This window comes from Nerophis lumbriciformis, linkage group LG33 (assembly GCF_033978685.3).
Source record: "Nerophis lumbriciformis linkage group LG33, RoL_Nlum_v2.1, whole genome shotgun sequence".
Lineage (NCBI taxonomy): Eukaryota > Metazoa > Chordata > Actinopteri > Syngnathiformes > Syngnathidae > Nerophis > Nerophis lumbriciformis.
Genome location: NC_084580.2, coordinates 20,450,148 through 20,475,470, shown reverse-complemented (window position 1 = coordinate 20,475,470; position 25,323 = coordinate 20,450,148). Strand labels below are relative to the sequence as shown.

The 25,323-nt window shown below is 40.0% G+C and overlaps 1 protein-coding gene across 2 annotated transcripts in view; it reads right to left on the bottom strand.

Annotated features, from left to right (window-relative positions):
- LOC133575810 (uncharacterized) overlaps positions 1-20,459 on the bottom strand; it is a 28,760-nt gene extending 8,301 nt beyond the window's left edge. Inside the window, exons 1-5 of one of the 2 annotated variants that reach the window (XM_061928665.1) lie at positions 20,263-20,459; positions 11,955-13,162; positions 11,772-11,877; positions 2,743-2,890; positions 2,617-2,664 (exon numbers count right to left, since the gene is read on the bottom strand). In XM_061928665.1, coding sequence (XP_061784649.1) covers positions 2,617-2,664; positions 2,743-2,890; positions 11,772-11,877; positions 11,955-12,960 — 1,308 coding nt within the window. In that variant the 5' untranslated portion in view covers positions 12,961-13,162; positions 20,263-20,459. The remainder of the gene's footprint in view (positions 1-2,616; positions 2,665-2,742; positions 2,891-11,771; positions 11,878-11,954; positions 13,163-20,262) is intronic. The other variant, XM_061928664.1, reaches the window with a different exon arrangement.
- Between the last annotated feature and the right edge of the window lie 4,864 nt (positions 20,460-25,323).

Sequence of the window (25,323 nt, the reverse complement as noted above, 5' to 3'; positions counted from 1 at the left end):
CCCCTCGGCTATCAGGCACATGAACAATAACTCCTAACAGTAGCTCCTTGAATTCCTTCTAAGTCTATAACAAGATCTGATAGCTCAGTTACAGCTCTTTTTATTACCAAATATGTGTTATATGTTGCACGATTGCACCAAGAAAAATTCCTAGTTTGTGAACCCGTTCTCAAACAATGGCAATAAAAACTATTCTGATTCGGATTCTGATTAAAATACAGTAACAGAGTAGGCTCAAGTATTCATTAAAAACAAGGCAGAGGTTTTATTTAACAAGTATATTTGGTAACACTTTAGTATGGGGAACATATTCTAAGTAACAAAGACTTAATTTAGAGTTATTTGGACACCAGGGGAACATATTCTAAGTAACAAAGACTCAATTTAGAGTTATTTTGGTTAGAGGGTTAGGGTTATAATAAGGCCATGCAGAATAAGGCATTAATAAGTACTTAATAATGACTAATTAAGAGCCAATATGTTACTAATTTGCATGCAATAAGCAACTAATTAATGGTGAATATGTTCCCCATACTAAAGTGTTACCATATATTTAATATTTGTGGCCATTGTAACAATACACACAGTTTGAACAATAACACTGATTAAATATAGGAAAATAAAACACTGTACTTTAATCAAGTAATTATTTGGTATACCACTATATAAAGCCCAGTTTGCGAATCTATCTACCGTATTTTTCAGACTATAAGTCGCAGTTTTTTTTATGCCTTTCAAATGTCTATTCTTGGTGTTGGCTTTTATCAAATACATTTCCCCCAAAAATGCGACTTATATATGTTTTTTTCCTTCTTTATTATGCATTTTCGACCGGTGCGACTTATACTCCGAAAAATACGGTATTCTAAGTAACAAAGACTCAATTTAGAGTTATTTGGTTAGGGTTAGGGTTATAGTAAGGCCAAGCAGAATAAGGCATTAATAAGTACTTAATAATGACTAATTAAGAGCCAATATGTTACTAATTTGCATGTAATAAGCAACTAATTAATGTTGAATATGTTCCCCTTTGTCACCGATTCTGTTCATAATTCATTGGACAGAATTTCTAGGCGCAGTCAGGGCGTTGAGGGGATCCGGTTTGGTGGCTGCAGGATTAGGTCTCTGCTTTTTGCAGATGATGTGGTCCTGATGGCTTCATCTGGCCAGGATCTTCAGCTCTCACTGGATCGGTTCGCAGCCGAGTGTGAAGCGACTGGGATGAGAATCAGCACCTCCAAGTCCGAGTCCATGGTTCTCGCCTGGAAAAGGGTGGAGTGCCATCTCCGGGTTGGGGAGGAGATCTTGCCCCAAGTGGAGGAGTTCAAGTACCTCGGAGTCTTGTTCACGAGTGAGGGAAGAGTGGATCGTGAGATTGACAGGCGGATCGGTGCGGCGTCTTCAGTAATGCGGACGCTGTATCGATCCGTTGTGGTGAAGAAGGAGCTGAGCCGGAAGGCAAAGCTCTCAATTTTCGGTCGATCTACGTTCCTATCCTAACCTATGGTCATGAGCTTTGGGTCATGACCGAAAGGACAAGATCACGGGTACAAGCGGCCGAAAGCAGAAGCGTTACTCCAGTAAGATCTACGGAAATTTCCGAAGATATTTGGAGCGGAATATTTAAAATAGCCGACTGAATCTGTGGCATTTTATGATGTTTAGACGGTATTTTCACATACTTTGCGGATTATAAATACAAATGGTTTAGTGCAGTGGTTCTCAACCTTTTTTCAGTGATGTACCCCCTGTGAACATTTTTTTAATTCAAGTACCCCCTAATCAGAGCAAAGCATTTTTGGTTGAAAAAAAGAGATATTGAAGTAAAATACAGCACTATGTCATCAGTTTCTGATTTATTAAATTGTATAACAGTGCAAAATATTACTCATTTGTTGTGGTCTTTCTTGAAGTATATGAAAAAAAAATATAAAAATAACAAAAAACTTGAAAAATAAACAAGTGATTCAATTATGAATAACGATTTCTACACATAGAAGTAATCATCAACTTAAAGTGCCCTCTTTGGGGATTGTAATAGAGATCCATCTGGATTCATGAACTTAATTCTAAACATTTCTTCAAAAAAAAAAAAAATCTTTAACATTAATATTTATGGAACATGTCCACAAAAAATCTAGCTGTCAACACTGAATATTGCATTGTTGCATTTCTTTTCACAGTTCTTTTTGACAGACATTTTAGTGAGGGTCAAACCATCATGGCATGGGGGAAACTCTGGGTTTATGGTAATGAATGGAATAGCCTACTTGATTTGATGTTCAGTTTATGAACTTACATTCATATTTTGTTGAAGTATTATTCAATAAATATATTTATAAAGGATTTTTGAATTGTTGCTATTTTTAGAATATTTAAAAAAAATCTCACGTACCCCTTGGCATACCTTCAAGTACCCCCAGGGGTACGCGTACCCCCATTTGAGAACCACTGGTTTAATGGATACAAAGACACACTAAGCATATAAAGTGAACTTGTTTTTCTACTCTAGTGGTACTTTAAGAAGCTATTACAAAAAATTGGTTGCTAAAGCGTGAAGTGGACTTATTTTACGGAGATACTGTACACAAAGACATACAGTACATTTTTCATTACCTTGTGTTGAGAAGCTTCCATAATTAGTTCCCCATACATGTTCATGACCTGGAGCAGAAAAGAAAAAGATAAATCTGGCATCGCTCTACACGACAACACAATTGAGATGCCGAGCGAGTGTCCGACCTGGTCGTTGAGCCAATTTTCATGCGCTAGTGTGGACAAATCATCCAATGTCAGGGTGTGTTTCTTAAAGACCACTCGGAAGGAAGACGCAGGTTTCCACAGCACTGCAGTCAATCTGCGTTTAATAACCTCCAAGATTAAAGTTTTCCTGCAGAAGTACACAAAACAATCACATGCAAAAATCTGTAGACATAATTATCCCCTTTTGCATACATTGGGAACTAGTTAAGTACTGCATCATAGGTTGTCTTGGCCAATTTTGACACTAGTTTGTCAGAAATATGGCGCGAAGATTAGGGATGTATTGATCAACATATTTGGCTTTCGAACTCGACCCGATTTTTTGGCGCCATTGAGCCGATTCGATTTCGAGTCCTGATCTGATACTTTAGACTTAGACAAACTTTAACGATCCACAAGGGAGATTGTTCCACACAGTAGCTCAGTTACTAAGGATGGAAAGGATAATGCACACAAGGGAACAAAAAGAGGGCGAAAACAAAAAGGTACAAACCCCGTTTCCATATGAGTTGGGAAATTGTGTTAGATGTAAATATAAACGGAATACAATGATTTGCAAATCATTTTCAACCCATGGTCAGTTGAATATGCTACAAAGACAACATATTTGATGTTCAAACTGATAAACTTTTTTTTTTTTTTGCAAATAATCATTCACTTTAGAATTGGATGCCAGCAACACGTGACAAAGAAGTTGGGAAAGGTGGCAATAAATACTGATAAAGTTGAGGAATGCTCATCAAACACTTATTTGGAACATCCCACAGGTGAACAGGCAAATTGGGAACAGGTGGGTGCCATGATTGGGTATAAAAGTAGATTCCATTCACAAACAAGGATGGGGCGAGGGTCACCACTTTGTCAACAAATGGCTGAGCAAATTTTTGAACAGTTTAAGAAAAACCAGCTATTGCAAGGAATTTAGGGATTTCACCATCTACGGTCCGTAATATCATCAAAGGGTTCAGAGAATCTGGAGAAATCACTGCACGTAAGCAGCTAAGCCCGTGACCTTCGATCCCTCAGGCTGGACTGCATCAACAAGCGACATCAGTGTGTAAAGGATATCACCGCATGGGCTCAGGAACACTTCAGAAACCCACTGTCAGTAACTACAGTTGGTCGCTACATCTGTAAGTGCAAGTTAAAACTCTCCTACGCAAGGCGAAAACCGTTTATCAACAACACCCAGAAACGCCGTCGGCTTCGCTGGGCCTGAGCTCATCTAAGATGGACTGATACAAAGTGGAAAAGTCTTCTGTGGTCTGACGAGTCCACATTTCCAATTGTTTTTGGAAACTGTGGACGTCGTGTCCTCCGGACCAAAGAGGAAAAGAACCATCCGGATTGTTATAGGCGCAAAGTTGAAAAGCCAACATCTGTGATGGTATGGGGGTGTATTAGTGCCCAAGACATGGGTAACTTACACATCTGTGAAGGTGCCATCAATGCTGAAAGGTACATTCAGGTTTTGGAGCAACATATGTTGCCATCCAAGCAACGTTACCATGGACGCCCCTGCTTATTTCAGCAAGACAATGCCAAGCCACGTGTTACATCAACGTGGCTTCATAGTAAAAGAGTGCGGGTACTAGACTGGCCTGCCTGTAGTCCAGACCTGTCTCCCATTGAAAATGTGTGGCACATTATGAAGCCTAAAATAGCACAACGGAGACCCCCGGACTGTTGAACAACTTAAGCTGTACATCAAGCAAGAATGGGAAAGAATTCCACCTGAGAAGCTTAAAAAATGTGTCTCCTCAGTTCCCAAACGTTTATTGAGTGTTGTTAAAAGGAAAGGCCATGTAACACAGTGGTGAACATGCCCTTTCCCAACTACCGTAATTTCCGGACTATAAGCCGCTACTCGTTCTGGTCCCTGCGGCTTATACAACGGTGCGGCTTTTCTACGGCTTACGGTAACCGGGGCGCGCACTACCGAGGATGCGCGAGACCGAGGCAGACATCTGGCGCCAGGTAACGAGAGCAAAACAAAGAGTAGGAGAGCGTCAGCGACAGTTTGCGCGAAGGATGTGTTCATGCAAACACCCTCAATATGGAAAACAAACAGAGAAGTACATATGATGATGATGAAGAGGACGGCGTAACGGCTGACGAAGCCGTTGATTCCACTGACGAAGAGGAAGGTTTTGAGAGCGAGAACAAAGGAGAGAGAGTGGCTGACGACGCCATTTTGGACCTGTTCTTCTCCGACACCGACGAAGAGGATTTCGGTGGTTTTAATACGCAGGAGGAAGACGATGACACAATGATTAAAGACTGACTTTTCATATACCGGTAGTAGGCTGGTTATTTTGATAACGTAAACGGCCGCGGGACTGCACTTTTACTGCCGTGTTACAGGCGAGCACTTTGTATTACTTTGCACCGTTGTATTATTTGTACTCTGCACGAATGCTGTTCGCCATGTCAAAGATGTGAAAGTTTGATTGAATGATTGAAAGATTTATTGTTAATAAATGGGACGCTTTGCGTTCCCAAACAGTCATCTCTGTTCCGACAATCCCCTCCGTGGTAGCAGGAACCCCTATATACTACGGTAATTACACATCAAAACGCCTGCGGCTTATAGTCGGTGCGGCTTATATATGGAGCAATCTGTATTTTCCCCTAAATTTAGCTGGTGCGGCTTATAGTCAGGTGCGCCTTATAGTCCAGAAATGACGGTACTTTGGCACGTGTTGCAGCCATGAAATTCTAAGTTAATTATTATTTGCAAAAAAAAAATAAAGTTTGAGTTTGAACATCAAATATCTTGTCTTTGTAGTGCATTCAATTGAATATGGGTTGAAAAGGATTTGCAAATCATTGTATTCCGTTTATATTTACATCTAACACAATTTCCCAACTCATATGGAAACGGGGTTTGTATAAAGTCGACTAAAAATGTACCTTAGTAGCAATATAAAATATAACACAGGTAATATTTACATATTATATATACAGTATATAACATATACTGATATACTATATTATTATATACAATATATAACAAATACAAATTACCATGTACAATATGTAACAGCTGCAGCAAAAAAAAAAAAGGGCAGCATAAAATAAAGAGTAAATCCAACAGAAAATATACATTATAAATAAAAAGAGGTAGCACCATAGAAGCGGTCAGGCAATAGACAAATATCATCTATTGCTGTATGGCAAGTGATTTGACAGATTATGGAATTTTTTACTTTGATTGATTTTAAACCACATCTGCGGTCCCCTCCAAGGTTTCTCATTGTATCCCATTGGGTTGACTTTTTCCTTGCCCTGATGTAGGATCTGAGCTGAGGATGTCATTGTGGCTTGTGCAGCCTTTTGAGACACTTGCGATTTAGGACTATATAAATAAACTTTGATTGACTTTGATGAATGATCAACACAACATCTGGATCGACCAGCCCTACTTTATATTGAAGCTTTGGCGTTCTTGGGTCGTCCTGCTCGGAGTGTGTAGCATGCTTAGTAAAGATGTCCGATAATATCGGACTGCCGATATTATCGGCCGATAAATGCTTTAAAATGTAATATCGGAAATGATCGGGATCGGTTTCAAAATGATCGGTTTCAAAAAGTAAAATTTATGACTTTTTAAAACGCCGCTGTGTACACGGACGTAGGGAGAAGTATAAAGCGCCAATAAACCTTAAAAGGCACTGCCTTTGCGTGCCGGCCCAATCACATATCTACGGCTTTTCACACACACAAGTGAATGCCAATCATCCTTGGTCAACAGCCATTCAGGTCACACTGAGGGTGGCCGTATAAACAACTTTAACACTGTTACAAATATGCGCCACACTGTGAACCCACACCAAACAAGAATGACAAACACATTTCGGGAGAACATCCGCACCGTAACACAACATAAACACAACAGAACAAATACCCAGAACCCCTTGCAGCACTAACTCTTCCGGGACGCTACATTATACAGTCCCCCCACCTCAACCTCCTCGTGCTCTCTCAGGGAGAGCATGTCCCAAATTCCAAGCTGCTGTTTTGAGGCATGTTTACAAAAAAAAATGCACTTTGTGACTTCAATAATAAATATGGCAGTGCCATGTTGGCATTTTTTTTCCATAACTCGAGTTGATTTATTTTGGAAAACCTTGTTACATTGTTTAATGCATCCAGCGGGGCATCACAACAAAATTAGCATGATAATGTGTTAATTCCACGACTGTATATATCGGTATCGGTTGATATCGGAATTGGTAATTAAGAGTTGGACAATATGGGAATATCGGCGAAAAAGCCATTATGGGCCATCTCTAATGCTTAGACTTTCTTTTTCCAACAGTCCCCCAGTGATGTTACCTGGAAGAAACTACATTTTTTCCCCCGCGATGGTGGTGAGGATTATTATCTTAGAAGCCGCTTCTAGACGGAAGGAATCCCTGAGCTTGCATCACTTTTGAAGGAATTTTTCACGCGGAGACAATCTTTAACAATGGAGCCTGGGACATAGTTGCGGTAAAAATGGTTTGGCAGCTTATCAGCCGATTACCGCATTTTTCGGAGTATAAGTCGCACCGGCCGAAAATACATAATAAAGAAGGAAAAAAACATATATAAGTCGCACTGGAGTATAAGTCACATTTTTGGGGGAATAGTGAACAACAGGCTGAATAAGTGTACGTTATATGAGGCATAAATAACCAACTGGTATGTTAACGTAACATATTATGGTAAGAGTCATTCAAATAACTATAACATATAGAACATGCTATACGTTTACCAAACAATCTGTCACTCCTAATCGCTAAATCCCATGAAATCTTATACGTCTAGTCCAGGGGTGCTCACACTTTTTCTGCAGGCGAGCTACTTTTCAATTGATCAAGTCATGGGGATATACCTCATTCATATATATAATTTATATTTATTTATTTATGAAATATATGTTTTTGTTAACAAGTTAAAGGTGTTTAATGATAATGCAAGCATGTTTAACACATATAGTTAATATTGTTAACAAGTTAAAGGTGTGTAAAGATAATGCAAGCATGTTTAACACATATAGTTAAAATTGTTAACAAGTTAAAGGTGTTTAATGATAATGCAAGCATGTTTAACACATAGTTAATATTGTTAATAAATTAAAGGTGTTTAATAATAATACAAGCATGTTTAACACAGATAGTTAATATTGTTAACAAGTTAAAGGTGTTTAAAGATAATACAAGCATGTTTAACACATATAGTTAATATTGTTCATAAGTTAAAGGAGTTTAAAGATAATACAAGCATGTTTAACACATATAGTTAATATTGTTAATAAGTTAAAGGAGTTTAAAGATAATACAAGCATGTTTAACACAAAGATTCCTTTCTTTCATGAAGACAAGAATATAAGTTTGTGTATTACCTGATTGTGATGACTTGCAGTGATTGGAATCAGACAGTGGTGCTGATAACGTCCGCATTTTCGAATGGAGGAGAAAAAAAGTCCTCCTTTCTATCCAATACCACATGAAAGTGTTTGGTTTTTGGCATCTTATTTGTCTAGCTTCCGTATTCCTTTGTATACACTTTACAAGAAATACATTGTCGGCAAACTCCGTAGCTTGCTAGCTTGTGCACGCCAGCTTTCTGAGACTCTTATTTTGTTAGCGCAACTGTGCAGTCGGTCTTTGGAGTTTTGACGACAGGTACGGCGCCAGAGTCTGTTGAAATAAAGTGTTTCTCGCCTTCCAGTCGGTAATTTTAATGAGCTGGCAGCAGCCAGCGTCATCTCAGAAGACCCTCGGGTGCCGTGAATGTCAATCAAGTGACGAAAGTGACGTCATAGTGAGGATTTATGATCGCTCATTTTTAGGACTATTTTTTTAATGCCTGGCTGGTGATCGACTGACACACCCTCCGAGATCGACCGGTAGCTCGCGATCGACGTAATGAGCACCCCTGGTCTAGTCTCTTACGTGAATGAGCTAAATAATATTATTTGATATTTTACGCTAATGTGTTAATAATTTCAAACTATGAAAAAAACTGCGACTTATAGTCCGAAAAATACGGTAGTTAAAAAAAGGCAAATATCAGGACATCTCTAGTGAAGACCTTTGGTTCAAATGATTAGATTTGGCATAATAGACCTATGTCATCCACACAACACTGACATGTTTAAAGGGGAACATTATCACTAGACCTATGTAAGCGTCAATATATACCTTGATGTTGCAGAAAAAAGACCATATATTTTTTTAACCGATTTCTGAACTCTAAATGGGTGAATTTTGGCAAATTAAACGCCTTTCTAATATTCGTTCTCGGAGCGATGACGTCACATCGGGAAGCAATCCGCCATTTTCTCAAACACCGAGTCAAATCAGCTCTGTTATTTTCCGTTTTTTCGACTGTTTGCCATACCTTGGAGACATCATGCCTCGTCGGTGTGTTGTCGGAGGGTGTAACAACACGAACAGGGACGGATTCAAGTTGCACCAGTGGCCCAAAGATGCCAAAGTGGCAAGAAATTGAACGTTTGTTCCGCACACTTTACCGACGAAAGCTATGCTACGACAGAGATGGCAAGAATGTGTGGATATCCTGCGACACTCAAAGCAGATGCATTTCCAACGATAAAGTCAAAGAAATCTGCCGCCAGACCCCCATTGAATCTGCCGGAGTGTGTGAGCAATTCAGGCACAAAGGACCTCGGTAGCACGGCAAGCAATGGCAGCAGTTTGTTCCCGCAGACGAGCGAGCTAAACCCCCTGGATGTCTTGGCTCACACCGTCCCTTATGCCACCGAAGATGATCAAGAGAAGAATATCGACCCTAGCTTCCCTGGCCTGCTAATGAGCGGATGAGGGTATGTCTACAGAATATATTAATTGATGAAAATTGGGCTGTCTGCACTCTCAAAGTGCATGTTGTTGCCAAATGTATTTCATATGCTGTAAACCTAGTTCATAGTTGTTAGTTTCCTTTAATGCCAAACAAACACATACCAATCGTTGGTTAGAAGGCGATCGCCGAATTCGTCCTCGCTTTCTCCCGTGTCGCTGGCTGTCATGTCGTTTTCCTCGGTTTCGCTTGCATACGGTTCAAACCGATATGGCTCAATAGCTTCAGTTTCTTCTTCAATTTCGTTTTCGCTACCTGCCTCCACACTACAACCATCCGTTTCAATACATGCGTAATCTGTTGAATCGCTTAAGCCGCTGAAATCCGAGTCTGAATCCGAGCTAATGTCGCTATATCTTGCTGTTCTTTCCGCCATGTTTGTTTGTATTCACTATGTGACGTCACAGAAAAATGGACGGGTGTATATAACGATGGTTAAAATCAGGCACTTTGAAGCTTTTTTTAGGGATATTGCGTGATGGCTAAAATTTTTAAAAAAACTTTGAAAAATATAATAAGCCACTGGGAACTGATTTTTAATGGTTTTAACCATTCTGAAATTGTGATAATGTTCCCCTTTAAATAACAATATCAATGTCAATTGACCCAAAGGTTTAACACTGAGGCATCCCAGAATAGATGAGTTAATATGGACACATGATTAGCGACACTATGTAAAATATATAAACATATGTAAGAGTAAATTAAGTTCCCCTTTTGCGACACGATCTGAATTTGAGTGTTGCACTTCTATCAGGCAGCAAAAAACACTGAACAAAGAAAAGAAAAAAAAACAACGTATTTTCCGCACTATAAGGCGCACCTAAAAACCACAAATTTTCTCAAAAGCTGACAGTGCGCCTTATAACCCGGTGCGCTTTATATATGGATAAATATTAAGATTCATTTTCATAAAGTTTCGGTCTCGTAACTACGGTAAACAGCCGCCATCTTTTTTCCCGGTAGAACAGGAAGCGCTTCTTCTTCTACGCAAGCAACCGCCAAGGTAAGCACCCGCCCCCATAGAACAGGAAGCGCTTCTTCTTCTACTGTAAGCAACCACCCGCCCGCGTAGAAGAAGAAAAAGCGCGCGGATATTACCGTACGTTTCATTTCCTTTGTGTGTTTACATCTGTAAAGACCACAAAATGGCTCCTACTAAACGACAGGGATCCGGTTCATGAAAAGACGCAATCTCTCCATCCGCACACGGATTACTATTTCACAGCAACTGATATTCCTGTGAACCGCACTGTGGATACAACGGGAGCATGTACGGTGAATATTCGCACCACAGGGAATGAGAAGTCATCCTTCACTGTGGTTCTAGCTTGCCATGCTAATGGCCAGAAACTTCCACCCATGGTGATATTCAAAAGGAAGACCTTGCCAAAAGAGACCTTTCCAGCCGGCGTCATCATAAAAGCTAACTCGAAGGGATGGATGAAGAAAAGATGAGCGAGTGGTTAAGGTAAGTTTAAGTTTACGCGAAGAGGCCGGGTGGCTTTTTTCACGCAGCTCCGTCCATGTTGATATACGATTCCATGCGCGCCCACATCACGCTGGTTTTAATATATTATTAAAGTTTGACTGACCTATCTGACTGTTTTTTTTACATTCCTTTAGCGCAGTTAGATGCGGCTTACAACACGGGGCAGCTTATAGGTGGACAAAGTTTTGAAATATGCCGTTCATTGAAGGCGCGGCTTATAACCCAGGGCGCCTTATGGTGCGGAAAATACGGTAAATTAAGTTCCCCTTTTGCGACACGATCTGAATTTGAGTGTTGCACTTCTATCAGGCAGCAAAAAACACTGAACAAAGAAAAGAAAAATACCGTATTTTTCGGAGTATAAGTCGCACCTGCCAAAAATGCATAATAAAAAAGGAAAAAAACATATATAAGTCGCACTGGAGCCCGGCCAAACTATGAAAAAAACTGCGACTTATAGTCCGAAAAATACGGTAGTCAAAAGGCAAACATTTAAATCGGAATTCAGGATTACGTCTGAGCCGTGAAAAGAATGAAAGACTAAAACCAAACAAAAGGCATTTTTCTGTCAGTCTGATTTGCAAAACTAAAGAACACAAGTTGACTTCCAAAGTCTAATTTGTTACATTAGCTTTCGGACATTTACCCATGAGTGAAATCTGTGTGAAAGAGTCTCTTCAGGTGATTCAACACGTCATCCTCTTGAAGTGGGATGAAGGTTCCATACATTCTGAAGAAGTCACCAAGATAATCTAGAGAGATGATAAAAACACTATTAGATTAAATATCGACATATAAAACAGGAGGAATAAAGTAAACCATTACATACCATGGATACTGTTTGTCAGTACTGTGAGGCCACCATTGATTTGAGGGTGTATTGTGTTCTTGCTAGAGATCTTAGGATCTGCATTTAGATGTGGATCCAGAAGGGATCCCATTTGGTCGTCTGCCACAGTCTTTTGAGCGGTAAAATGGTTGTTTTTATTCTCACCCCATGAATCTAACCGAGTTAGTAGCCATTCAGTGGGATCTGCAAATGCATTGAACTCTACAGCAGGTGGAGTTCCATGTGAAGATGAAGTATTGTTGCACTGATTCTCCTCTACAGAACTGGATGAGCATGTTTGCGACATTGTACATGTTTCTACCTCGGAAGTCCGCTTTTTAAGCGCGTCTTCTGAACTTTCACTACCACATTGGAGATTGGATTCCACAACGGTTTTCACTTGAGAACCTTCTAGAATTGGGGAGGGACACGAGTGAAGATGCTCTTCGTTTGTCTGTGATTTTCTGTTTGGGTTGAGGCAGGGCAGACTGTTGCGCCTCTCTCGTATTAATCTGTTGCCTCGAAAAAAGGTGAAACAGCATTTCTGTTGTCGCTTCCTCCACATCCACATCTGTAATTTACAATACAGAGGTCTCTTCGTCCGCCTAAGCGCGTCTTCTGAACTTTCACTACCACATTGGAGATTGGCTTCCACAACGGTTTTCACTTGAGAACATTCTAGAATTGGGGAGGGACACGAGTGAAGATGCTCTTCGTTTTTCTGTGATTTTCTGTTTGGGTTGAGGCAGGGCAGACTGTTGCGCCTCTCTCGTATTAACCTGTTGCCTCGAAAAAAGGTAAAACAGCATTTCCGTTGTCGTTTCCTCCACATCCACAGCTGTGATTTGCAATACAGAGGTCTCTTCGTCCGCCGGGAGAGACGTGAAACTCCCTTGACTGAAGACATGGAGGCTTGCGTGCAGTTGGCGCACTTCCCTTTGTTTCCGTGCTTTCCCGTCCAGTACATTTGGTAGTTTCGAGACGATGCAGGGTCACATGAGGGCATCAAGTAATATATTGATCGACGTCAGTCTGGATTTGTTTGGGTCTTTTTCCTGAGACAATGTTGGTTTAGGGCCATGGTCCAGTTTGTGTCGCTACTTCAGGTCTTTATTCTCAAGGTAAAAAGGGAATATCAGAGCTCCTTGTGCTCATCTTTCTGACCTTGAGACTTTCCAAGGCTGACTCTTGGCCATTTTGGACACCTGCTTCAAAAGAGAATAACTGTTATTATTAACAAGGCTTCTACTACACACACTCATATCATTATTAAAGGGGAACATTATCACAATTTCAGAATGGTTAAAACCATTGAAAATCAGTTCCCAGTGGCTTATTATATTTTTCGAAGTTTTTTTCAAAATTTTACCCATCACGCAATATCCCGAAAAAAAGCTTCAAAGTGCCTGATTTTAACCATCGTTATAAACACCCGTCCATTTTCCTGTGACGTCACATAGTGAAGCCAACACAAACAAACATGGCGGAAAGAACAGCAAGCTATAGCGACATTAGCTCGGATTCAGACTCGGATTTCAGCGGCTTAAGCGATTCAACAGATTACGCATGTATTGAAACGGATGGTTGTAGTGTGGAGGCAGGTAGCGAAAACGAAATTGAAGAAGAAACTGAAGCTATTGAGCCATATCGGTTTGAACCGTATGCAAGCGAAACCGACACGACAGCCAGCGACACGGGAGAAAGCGAGGACGAATTTGGCGATCGCCTTCTAACCAACGATGTGTTTGTTTGGCATTAAAGGAAACTAACAACTATGAACTAGGTTTACAGCATATGAAATACATTTGGCAACAACATGCACTTTGAGAGTGCAGACAGCCCAATTTTCATCAATTAATATATTCTGTAGACATACCCTCATCCGCGCTCTTTTCCTGAAAGCTGATCTGTCTAGTTTAAGGGACGGTGTGAGCCAAGACATCCAGGGGGTTTAGCTCGCTCGTCTGCGGGAACAAACTGCCGCCATTGCTTACCGTGCTACCGAGGTCCTTTGTCCCTGAATTGCTCACACACTCCGGCAGATTCAATGGGGGTCTGGCGGCAGATTTCTTTGACTTTATCGTTGGAAATGCATCTGCTTTGAGTGTCGCAGGATATCCACACATTCTTGCCATCTCTGTCGTAGCATAGCTTTCGTCGGTAAAGTGTGCGGAACAAACGTCCAATTTCTTGCCACTTTCGCATCTTTGGGCCACTGGTGCAACTTGAATCCGTCCCTGTTCGTGTTGTTACACCCTCCGACAACACACCGACGAGGCATGATGTCTCCAAGGTACGGAAAACAGTGGAAAAAACGGAAAATAACAGAGCTGATTTGACTCGGTGTTTGAGAAAATGGCGGATTGCTTCCAGATGTGACGTCATCGCTCTGAGAGCGAATATTAAAAAGCCGTTTAATTCGCCAAAATTCACCCATTTAGAGTTCGGAAATCGGTTAAAAAAATATATGGTCTTTTTTCTGCAACATCAAGGTATATATTGACACTTACATAGGTCTGGTGATAATGTTCCCCTTTAAAGGTTTTGCACAGTCCAAACGATTAGCAAATATTGTCTGGGGTTTGCATGTACATTTAGAACAGGGGTGTCCAAACTTTTTCCACTGAGGGCCGCACACGGAAAAATTAAAGCATGCGGGGGCCATTTTGATATTGTTCATTTTCAAACCATAACAAAATATATAGATTTTTCTTTTTAACCTTTAGAGCTCCTGGGGCCCATAAAGGGTCTCAGTCATTAAAATGTTAAAAACAAGTCAAATTAGTATTATTTAAGGCAGGGGTGGGCAATTAATTTTTACCGGGGGCCGTAAGAGCAACCCGAGCACTGCTGGAGGGCCACATCGACAATTTTTCAATTAAATTTTGCTCAATATTATTTTTGATATATACCGTAAGATAAATAATAATAATAATAATAATTTCATTTAACCTAACTTAACTTTATACCAAAATCACTGCTTTGGAAATCATTTGTACCCCTTTCAGAGATCACATTTAGTTCCCCTTAAACATCATGTTGCACAATGAAATGTAAGCATAGGATGAAGTGTGCATTCCTGTAACTTTCTCTCGTATCAGCATTCCATGATTAATATAAATAAATTAACATTAATAATAAATGACAGTAAAATAAGCACACATATGACCATACTTGCCAACCTTGAGACCTCCGATTTCGGGAGGTGGTGGTGGTGGGGGGCGTGGTTGGGGGCGTGGTTAAGAGGGGAGGAGTATATTGACAGCTAGAATTCACCAAGTCAAGTATTTCATACATATATATATATATATATATATATATATATATATATATATATATATATATATATATATATATATATATATATGTATGTATGTGTGGGAAAAAAAATCACAAGACTATTTCATCTCTACAGGCCTGTTTCATGAGGGGGGGTACCCTCAATCATCAGGAGATTTTAATGGGAGCATTCGCATACCATGGTTTATATAGGGCACAGAGTGGGTGGGTACAGGCTGGCCTAGGGGCGTGGTGATTGGCTCATGTGTTACCTAGGAGGTGTTTCCGTCTATGGCGGCATGTTGTTACAATTTCGCTGCGCTTGTTGAGGGATGACAGGTCTGGACGGTAAATAATAAACAGTTTCTCTTTCAAGCATAGGTTGCATCTTTTATTACCACTATTGTAAGGTGTGCTGGATGCAAGAATTTGCCATGTTATTGAATATTCAACATTATTGTCTTTGAGGTCCCAAATGTGTTTGCTGAGTTCTGTGGTATTTCGCAGGTTTTTGTTCCTGAAAGAAGCCTTGTGATTGTTCCATCTGGTTTTGAATTCACCCTCGGTTAATCCTACATATGTGTCGGATGTGTTAATGTCCTTGCGTATTACCTTAGATTGCATCCAGCACACCTTACAATAGTGGTAATAAAAGATGCAACCTATGCTTGAAAGAGAAACTGTTTATTATTTACCGTCCAGACCTGTCATCCCTCAACAAGCGCAGCGAAATTGTAACAACATGCCGCCATAGACGGAAACACCTCCTAGGTAACACATGAGCCAATCACCACGCCCCTAGGCCAGCCTGTACCCACCCACTCTGTGCCCTATATAAACCATGGTATGTGAATGCTCCCATTAAAATCTCCTGATGATTGAGGGTACCCCCCCTCATGAAACAGGCCTGTAGAGATGAAATAGTCTTGTGATTTTTTTCCCCACACATACATATATTGCGCTCTACTACGGTATCGAGCACTATTTTTTGGATAACCTCATTAAGACATATATATATATATATATATATATATATATATCCTGAAAATATGCAAACAAAACTGTGTTTGGATAATTGAAACTTGCATAAATAAATCTTAAGGAATATAACATAACTTGGCTTCTGAGAGCTTCAAAATGTAATGAATAAAATGCTAAAGTTGTTGATAAACAAGCAATTATTTTAATAATTAAATATGGTCATTTTAAATGAATTATTATGATCATTTAAAATTAATTATTTCAAATATGTTTATTTTAACGTATAATTCTATGGCTGGATGTAATGAGTCAGAAAAAAATAAAAATAAAAATACAATTAATTTTTATGTTTTTAGCAAAATATAGTAAAAATGTATTTCGTTTTTTTTTTTTTTATTAATAAATATATTTATTTTTAGGTAAGATAAACATAATAATACAATGTATCTCTAGTCTGGATGATTTAGTTCTTGTCACCCTGTTGAAGGGGGCGTGGCCTCCAGCTCCGGCTGAAAATCGGGAGATTTTCGGGAGAATATTTGTCCCGGGAGGTTTTCGGGAGAGGCGCTGAATTTCGGGAGTCTCCTGGAAAATTCGGGAGGGTTGGCAAGTATGCGTATGACTGAGGAGTCATAGTGTAACTTTGTGTGGTGTTTGAGTTGTCCGACTTTTTGTGTGGCCATAAACGCACCAGTGGCGTAGTGCTATGCGCGTTGGTGAAGGATGACAAGTTGGTTTTGGCCTGGTTTGTACGGCAGAAAATGACTAGTTTTTCGACATAGAAGTGTTTTACTCGTGTTTTTGGTGTGGTTATGGCCGAATATAAAGAGTTTTGCTCAATAAAGTGATCGATATAATTCCTGGCCGCAAAGCATCTCCATAGACGTTACAATAATTGAACGGTGTTCAATTGAACGGTGTTGACGAACACCGTTAGGGCCGCTTGTTGTCACTGTCACTCAGAGTTGCATTGCAAAATTACACAGAATAAATGTGTTTATTTTGTTTAGAATTCAGATGGGATTTGATTTGGTGCACGGCATATATTTAGAGGATGCTTGAGCAGTGCGCAATTGCGCAGGTGCGCACCTTAGAGGGAACGTTGCTTGGCAGTCCATGTCTTGTTGAAAACACGCCATTCGTCATCAACTTTTCTCTTTTTAGCGTCTCGGGTGTAAACCGTGCATCACTTGTCGCTGTGCACCTTCACTCACAGGTTACACACGGACATACGTCCATAAATAACACTTTTCAAAATAAAACCAGCACCGTTGTATTGCACACTCCACATAGATACTTTTTCAACTTTTATAGTTCGGGACATGACTTAAAAGCGTTATCAAACATTATTGAACAGGAAGAAAGGATGGGGCGAGGTACGCCCCTTTGTCCACAACTGCGTGAGCAAATAGTCAAACAGTTTAAGAACAACGTTTCTCAAAGCGCAATTGCAAGAAATTTAGGGATTTCAACATCTACGGTCCATAATATCATCAAAAGGTTCAGAGAATCTGGAGAAATCACTCCACGTAAGCGGCATGGCCGGAAACCGACATCAATCTCTAAAGGATATCACCACATGGGCTCAGGAACACTTCAGAAAACCACTGTCACTAAATACAGTCGGTCGCTACATCTGTAAGTGCAAGTTAAAGCTCTACTATGCAAGGCGAAAGCCATTTATCAACAACATCCAGAAACGCCGCCGGCTCCTCTGGGCCCGAGACCATCTAAGATGGACTGATGCAAAGTGGAAAAGTGTTCTGTGGTCTGACGAGTCCACATTTCAAATTGTTTTTGGAAATATTCGACATCGTGTCATCCGGACCAAAGGGGAAGCGAACCATCCAGACTGTTATGGACGCAAAGTTCAAAAGCCAGCATCTGTGATGGTATGGGGGTGCATTAGTGCCCAAGGCATGGGTAACTTACACATCTGTGAAGGCACCATTAATGCTGAAAGGTACATACAGGTTTTGGAACAACATATGCTGCCATCTAAGCGCCGTCTTTTTCATGGACGCCCCTGCTTATTTCAGCAAGACAATGCTAAACCACATTCAGCACGTGTTACAACAGCGTGGCTTCGTAAAAAAAGAGTGCGGGTACTTTCATGGCCCGCCTGCAGTCCAGACCTGTCTCCCATCGAAAATGTGTGGCGCATTATGAAGCGTAAAATACGACAACTGTTGAACGACTGAAGCTCTACATAAAACAAGAATGGGAAAGAATTCCACTTTCAAAGCTTCAACAATTAGTTTCCTCAGTTCCCAATCATTTATTGAGTGTTGTTAAAAGAAAAGGTGAACATGCCCTTTCCCAACTACTTTGGCATGTTTGCAGCCATGAAACTCTAGGTCAGGGATCCTCAACAGGCGGACCGCGGTCCATGTCCGGACCCAGCGACGTGTCCGTCCGGACCCAGCACGAATTATAGTAAAAAAAAAAAAAATATTATTATTATAATTATAATTATAAAAAAATATAATAATTGTATTCGTCTGTGAGTTATCGCTAGCGCAAGTCAACGTTCTTTGTTGTTTTTAGTCAAATATCTCCACGTTTCGTTTACACTTCTCGTGTCTCACTCACTCCGTCTCTCTCTCTCTCTCTCTCTCTCTCTCAGAGAGAGAGGCGGAGTGAGAGCGAGAGAACGCCACTCTGATTGGCTGATTCCGGGGTATGGGTTGTCATCTCTATCACAACGACGCGCTGATAGGCTGTTACCACCTGGGTCATACACATGTGCACAGTGCATGGAACCTTTCGCTGCAGGCACACAGTTGTCTCGTATCGCTACTTCGCTAACTGTTCACTCGTCAGTCACTGAATGTGAATCAAATCACAATGGCATGCTCCAAGTTGGCTCAGGCTGGTAAAAGAAAGGTGGACAGGGAAAACCGACGTTTCAAGGAAGAATGGACAGAGCAATATGTTTCATCCTACCTACTGCAAGTACCAGACCAATGTGTCTACTATGTAACACTACTGTTGCTCTGGTGAAAAGTGAAAATCTGAAACGTCACTATCTGAAAGAGCACCGCGAATTTGAAGAGACATTTCCTCATGATTCAGAGCTAAGAAAAAAAGAAATCACAAGGCTGAAAAAGTCATATGAAACATCAAGCAAGATTTTTGTTAAATCTATGACACAACAACAAATAGCAACAGAGCAGTAACGTGCGGTGAGGTTGATGGCTGGTGAGGCACTGACTTCAACACAGTCAGATTTACAAACATATGAACCCTAAAGAGTATCTTATTCACCATTTGATTGGCAGCAGTTAACGGGTTATGTTTAAAAGCTCATACCAGCATTCATCCCTGCTTGGCACTCAGCATCAAGGGTTGGAATTGGGGGTTAAATCACCAAAAATGATTCCCGGGCGCAGCGCCACTGCTGCACACTGCTCCCCTCACCTCCCAGGGGGTGATCAAGGGATGGGTCAAATGCAGAGGACACATTTTTTCAAAGTTCTTATTTATTTTTGTTTCAAAGAAAATATTTCATGTATTTTATTGGATATTTATTTTATTTTTGTTAATTTTAAGAAAATGTTAAACTACCTAGCTCCTGCTACTATATAAGCTTGACCGATAATAAACGGACCCAGCCTGTTTAAAAAAAAAAAATTGTGGACCTTCAAGATTTGTACTTGAGGACCCCTGCTCTAGGTTAATGATTATTTGCAAAAAAATAAAAAATAAAGTTTATGAGTTTGAACATCAAATATGTTGTCTTTGTGGTGCATTCAATTGAATATGGGTTGAAAAGGATTTGCAAATCATTGTATTCCGTTTATATTTACATCTAACACAATTTCCCAACTCATATGGAAACGGGGTTTGTAAAAATGAAATCATATGATGACCATAATGTGATGACGTTGTTGTTGTTGAGTCGTGTTTTTAACGTTACTTAATGCTTTTCTCGTTTCCTTAACAGTAATGCACATTTAAAACTCGCAATGGGGTTGAACATTTTGTCCGTTCCAAAAAAAAAGGATAGCTAGCGACCAACGTACCAACTCACAGTAGCCAAACTTACCGCTGCTTGACTTGATAAAACCGCCGTCGTTCAGATATCGTCCACTTTACGCCACATCTACGAGAAGTAAAAGCACGATATTGTTTACATTCCAAAGCCGTTGTGGCTCTTTTTCACGCGTAAATTATTTGTTTGGCGTCATTTCACGACACACGCCATTAATGCACGCTTGCCACTGGATGTCGCATGTCGATGACGTCGCCCGAGCGTCGCCAAATGCACGTTTGGCAAAGAAAGTGCTGGGTTCTAAAAAAATAAAATGTAAAAATTAATAAATATAAAAAACAGACAATAATATATAAATAGATATGTATGATTAAAACGTTTTTTATTTTTATTTTAAGCAAATAACGCAAACAAGCCAGTTTAAGAAACCAAAATGTTTACAAAGTACATGCAAAATATTTTTTTAAACATTAATATGTACAGTTTACACATTATATTAACATATATTCAAAATACGTATTCGTTAAAATAAAAAAATAAAAAATAAAAAATCTGCTTGTCACATCGGTTTATGATTTTGAAGCAAATTAAAGCGGCTGCATGCAATATTAACACTGACGCCTAGAGGGCGCCAACATTCCAATGTATTTTACACCATATCTGCCGTCTTCTGGGTTATCTTACGTAATGACGTCATTACGTACGTAACACATGTACGCTTATTAGCTCTAGTTGTTGGTAGCTAATACTATTGGCTGAGTTTTAAATATTCATAAATGTAAGGTTCTCAATGCCCAACCTGTTTTTTGTGCCTTTAAAAAAAGAACGTTAGAACGTTACTTTAAAACACTATCTACCTCTAGCAACCAAAAACCAGTGAAAATGATAATGCTATGCTCCAAATATTTACAGAACCTGTGTGAGCCTATAACTATACACATAACTACATATATATATGCATATATATATATATATATATCAACATATATATACAAAACCCAAAACTAGTGACGTTGGCACGTTGTGTAATTCGTAAATAAAAACAGAATACAATGATTTGCATTCAAACTTACATTCAATCGAATAGACTGCAAAGACAAGATATTTATAACGCGTGGCTTGGCATTGTCTTGCTAAAATAATCAGGGGCGTCCATGATAACGTTGCTTGGATGGAAACATATGTTGCTCCAAAATCTGTATGTACCTTTCAGCATTAATGGTGCCTTCACAGATGTGTAAGTTACCCATGCCTTGGCCACTAATACACCCCCATACCATCACAGACGCTGGCTTTTCAACTTTGGGCCTATAACAATCCGGATTGTTCTTTTCCTCGACGTCCACAGTTTCCAAAAACAATTTGAAATGTGGACTCGTCAGACCACAGAACATTTTTACACTTTGCATCAGTCCATCTTAGATGAGCTCGGGCCCGGCGAAGTCGGCGGCGTTTCTGGGTGTTGTTGATAAATGGTTTTCGCTTTGCATAGTACAGTTTTAACTTGCACTTACAGATGTAGCGACCGACTGTAGTTACTAACAGTGGTTTTCTGAGGTGTTCCTGATCCCGTGTGGTGATATCCTTTACACACTGATGTCGGTTTTTTGATGCAGTACCGCCTGAGGGATCGAAGGTCCTTAATATCATGCCCTTATTTGGGCGCTGAACCGTGGATGTCGTTGTCGCTTGTGCAGCCTTTTGAGACACCTGTGATTTAGGGCTATATAAATAAACATTGATTGATTGATTGACTGACTTACGTGCAGTGATTTCTCCAGATTCTCGGAACCTTTTGATGATATTACGGACCGTAGATGGTGAAATCCCTAAATTCCTTGCAATAGCTCGTTGGGAAATGTTGTTTTTAAACTGTTGGACAATTTGCTCGCGCATTTGTTGACAAAGTGGTGACCCTCGCCCCCATCCTTGTTTGTGAATGACTGCGTTTTATACCCTGCTTTTATACCCAATCATGGCACCCACCTGTTCCCAATTTGCCTGTTCACCTGTGGGATGTTCCAAATAAGTGTTTGATGGGCATTCCTCAACTTTCTCTGTTTTTTTGCCACTTGTGCCAGCTTTTTTGAAACATGTTGCAGGCATCAAATTCCAAATGAGCTAACATTTGCAAAAAATAACGTTTTCCAGTTCGAACGTTAAGTATCTCGTCTTTGCAGTCTATTCAATTGAATATAAGTTGAAAAGGATTTGCAAATCATTGTATTCTGTTTTTATTTACTATTTACACTTCACTGGGTTTTGTACTATGGATGTCTCGTGTTTTCACATGTATATTAAATACCTTTTTTTTATTTTTATTTTTTTTAATAAAACTTTGATATTTTGAAAAGTTCCCTGTAATAAATAGTGGTCAGGGTCAACACCATTTGGATGACCTGGAAATCATCTATCTGATGTTATTTGCTTTAGTAGTGAACACACAGGAGTGGAATGTAAAGAAGCAAAGTCCGAGTCTTAGTTTGGACAAACAACAGATTACTGTAAACTGTTAAGGAGTCTGAAATGGGCTTTAAAAGCATAAAAACACACCATAAAAATGGCAAGGATTTCACAGCATTTAGACAGTATTTTTTCACAATAAAATTCTGTAATCAAAATGTACCGTATTTTCCGCACTATAAGGCGCACCTAAAAACCACACATTTTCTCAAAAGCTGACAGTGCGCCTTATAACCCGGTGCGCTTTATATATGGATAAATATTAAGATTCATTTTCATAAAGTTTCGGTCTCGCAACTTCGGTAAACAGCCGCCATCTTTTTTCCCGGTAGAACAGGAAGCGCTTCTTCTTCTACGCAAGCAACCGCCAAGGTAAGCACCCGCCCCCATAGAACAGGAAGCGCTTCTTCTTCTACTGTAAGCAACCACCCGCCCGCGTAGAAGAAGAAAAAGCGCGCGGATATCACCGTACGTTTCATTTCCTTTGTGTGTTTACATCTGTAAAGACCACAAAATGGCTCCTACTAAGCGACCGGGATCCGGTTCATGAAAAGACGCAATCTCTCCATCCGCACACGGATTACTATTTCACAGCAACTGATATTCCTGTGAACCGCACTGTGGATACAACGGGCGCACGTACGGTGAATATTCGCACCACAGGGAATGAGAAGTCATCCTTCACTGTGGTTCTAGCTTGCCATGCTAATGGCCAGAAACTTCCACCCATGGTGATATTCAAAAGGAAGACCTTGCCAAAAGAGACCTTTCCAGCCGGCGTCATCATAAAAGCTAACTCGAAGGGATGGATGAAGAAAAGATGAGCGAGTGGTTAAGGTAAGTTTAAGTTTACGCGAAGAGGCCGGGTGGCTTTTTTCACGCAGCTCTGTCCATGTTGATATACGTATGTTTGTGATTGCACATTTGCGTACATTTTGGGAGTGAACAGAGTTGTTAGAACGCTGGTTTTTAATATATTATTAAAGTTTGACTGACCTATCTGACTGTTTTTTTGACATTCCTTTAGCGCAGTTAGATGCGGCTTACAACACCGGGCGGCTTATAGGTGGACAAAGTTTTGAAATATGCCGTTCATTGAAGGCGCGGCTTATAACCCAGGGCGCCTTATGGTGCGGAAAATACGGTACCATAACTAAAATTGGCTGCTCTACACCAGGGCTTCCTAACCTTTTTGACTTGAGGGCCAAGCTTTTCCACTTCAGAGGGTCTCGGGGCCCACTCAAATAATAACACTGAATTTTACTTTTAATTTTAGTAATATTCAATAATTATATCCAACCTACACTGTAAAAAATGACCGCACATACAACGGTCAGCAATTGTTAAACAGCAACAGTAAAACATCGCAAAATCAAAAACAGTAGTACATGCAGTGGAAACCAAGACATAGTACCTTAATTGCTGTTTATGATACATATAAAACACATGACTTTACTGTGAAAATATTGAAAAATTGTATTTAGAAATACTGTAATGTCACAAGCATGCATACACTCTAAAATTTACGGTATTAATATTATGCCTAAATTAAAGATTTTGCATATTGTACATTTAAATTTAAAGCATACCTTTATTGTTAAAGCATCATCCTAGTTAACTTTTGGCTAACACGTTGTCTCGCATTTTGGTGGCAGGTGGTTTCAGACAATGAGGGGTTATGTGTTAGAATAATTGTATCTAACTTATCACAAAACTTTGCGTTACATTGAGTTCAGCTCGCCCCCGGCGAGAAGACACAAGCTGTCTTTGATCCTACCAAGAAGAAGGCTTGTAAAACTCCACTGCGTAGGATGGGAAGCAACATGAAGGTGTTCTGTTTCTTTGATGTATTGTAATCAACCCGAGAACTACAAAGCGGAGAGGAAGCAGGACCAGACTCCCCTCCAGGCGACCTCTTCTTTGAACTGTTTTAATCAAAGGCGATGGCTGTTTACAACCCCCGTCCCTTAGAAACAGCTGTTGCCATGTAATCAGGGAAAGTCCAAATAAAAGAGGAGGCGTACAATCTTTCGCCAGGAGCGTGGAACGACACTGTGCAAGGGTACAGTGTCTACGCGTTTCTCCTCATTGAGCCAAATTGAATTCTGTCTCTGTTTAATTCCTTGCTTCTTGTCTTGTTTAATAGATGTCATCAGTGTTTGAACCTGACATTATGTATATGTGCTTCATTGTAAAACTGCATGGAAATGAACCGCGATGTGTGTTTAAGTGTGTTGGAAGAAGCTATTTACCAGATGTGGAGCATTTAAGGCTCATTTTTATAGCTCACTTTAAGGAACATATTGTGAGATGTCCAGTGAAAGGTTGTACGAATACTTTCAAAAATAAATACCTCATGTACAGATCACATGTCTTAAAACTACAGGCATTTTGCAGATACTAGTATTGGTGACAGGGCAGCACGGTGGTCCAGTGGTGAGCAGTGTTGGGACTAACGCGTTACAAACGCCGTTAGTTTCGGCGGTAACTAGTAATCAAACGCGTTATTTTTTATATTCAGTAACTCAGTTACTGTTACTACATGATGCGTTACTGCGTCATTTTACGTTATTTTTTTATGTATTATCGGCTAGAAACAGAAGATCTGAGTGTGTTTTATTGGAGCGCTGCGGTGTCGTCCTTCTGAATCTC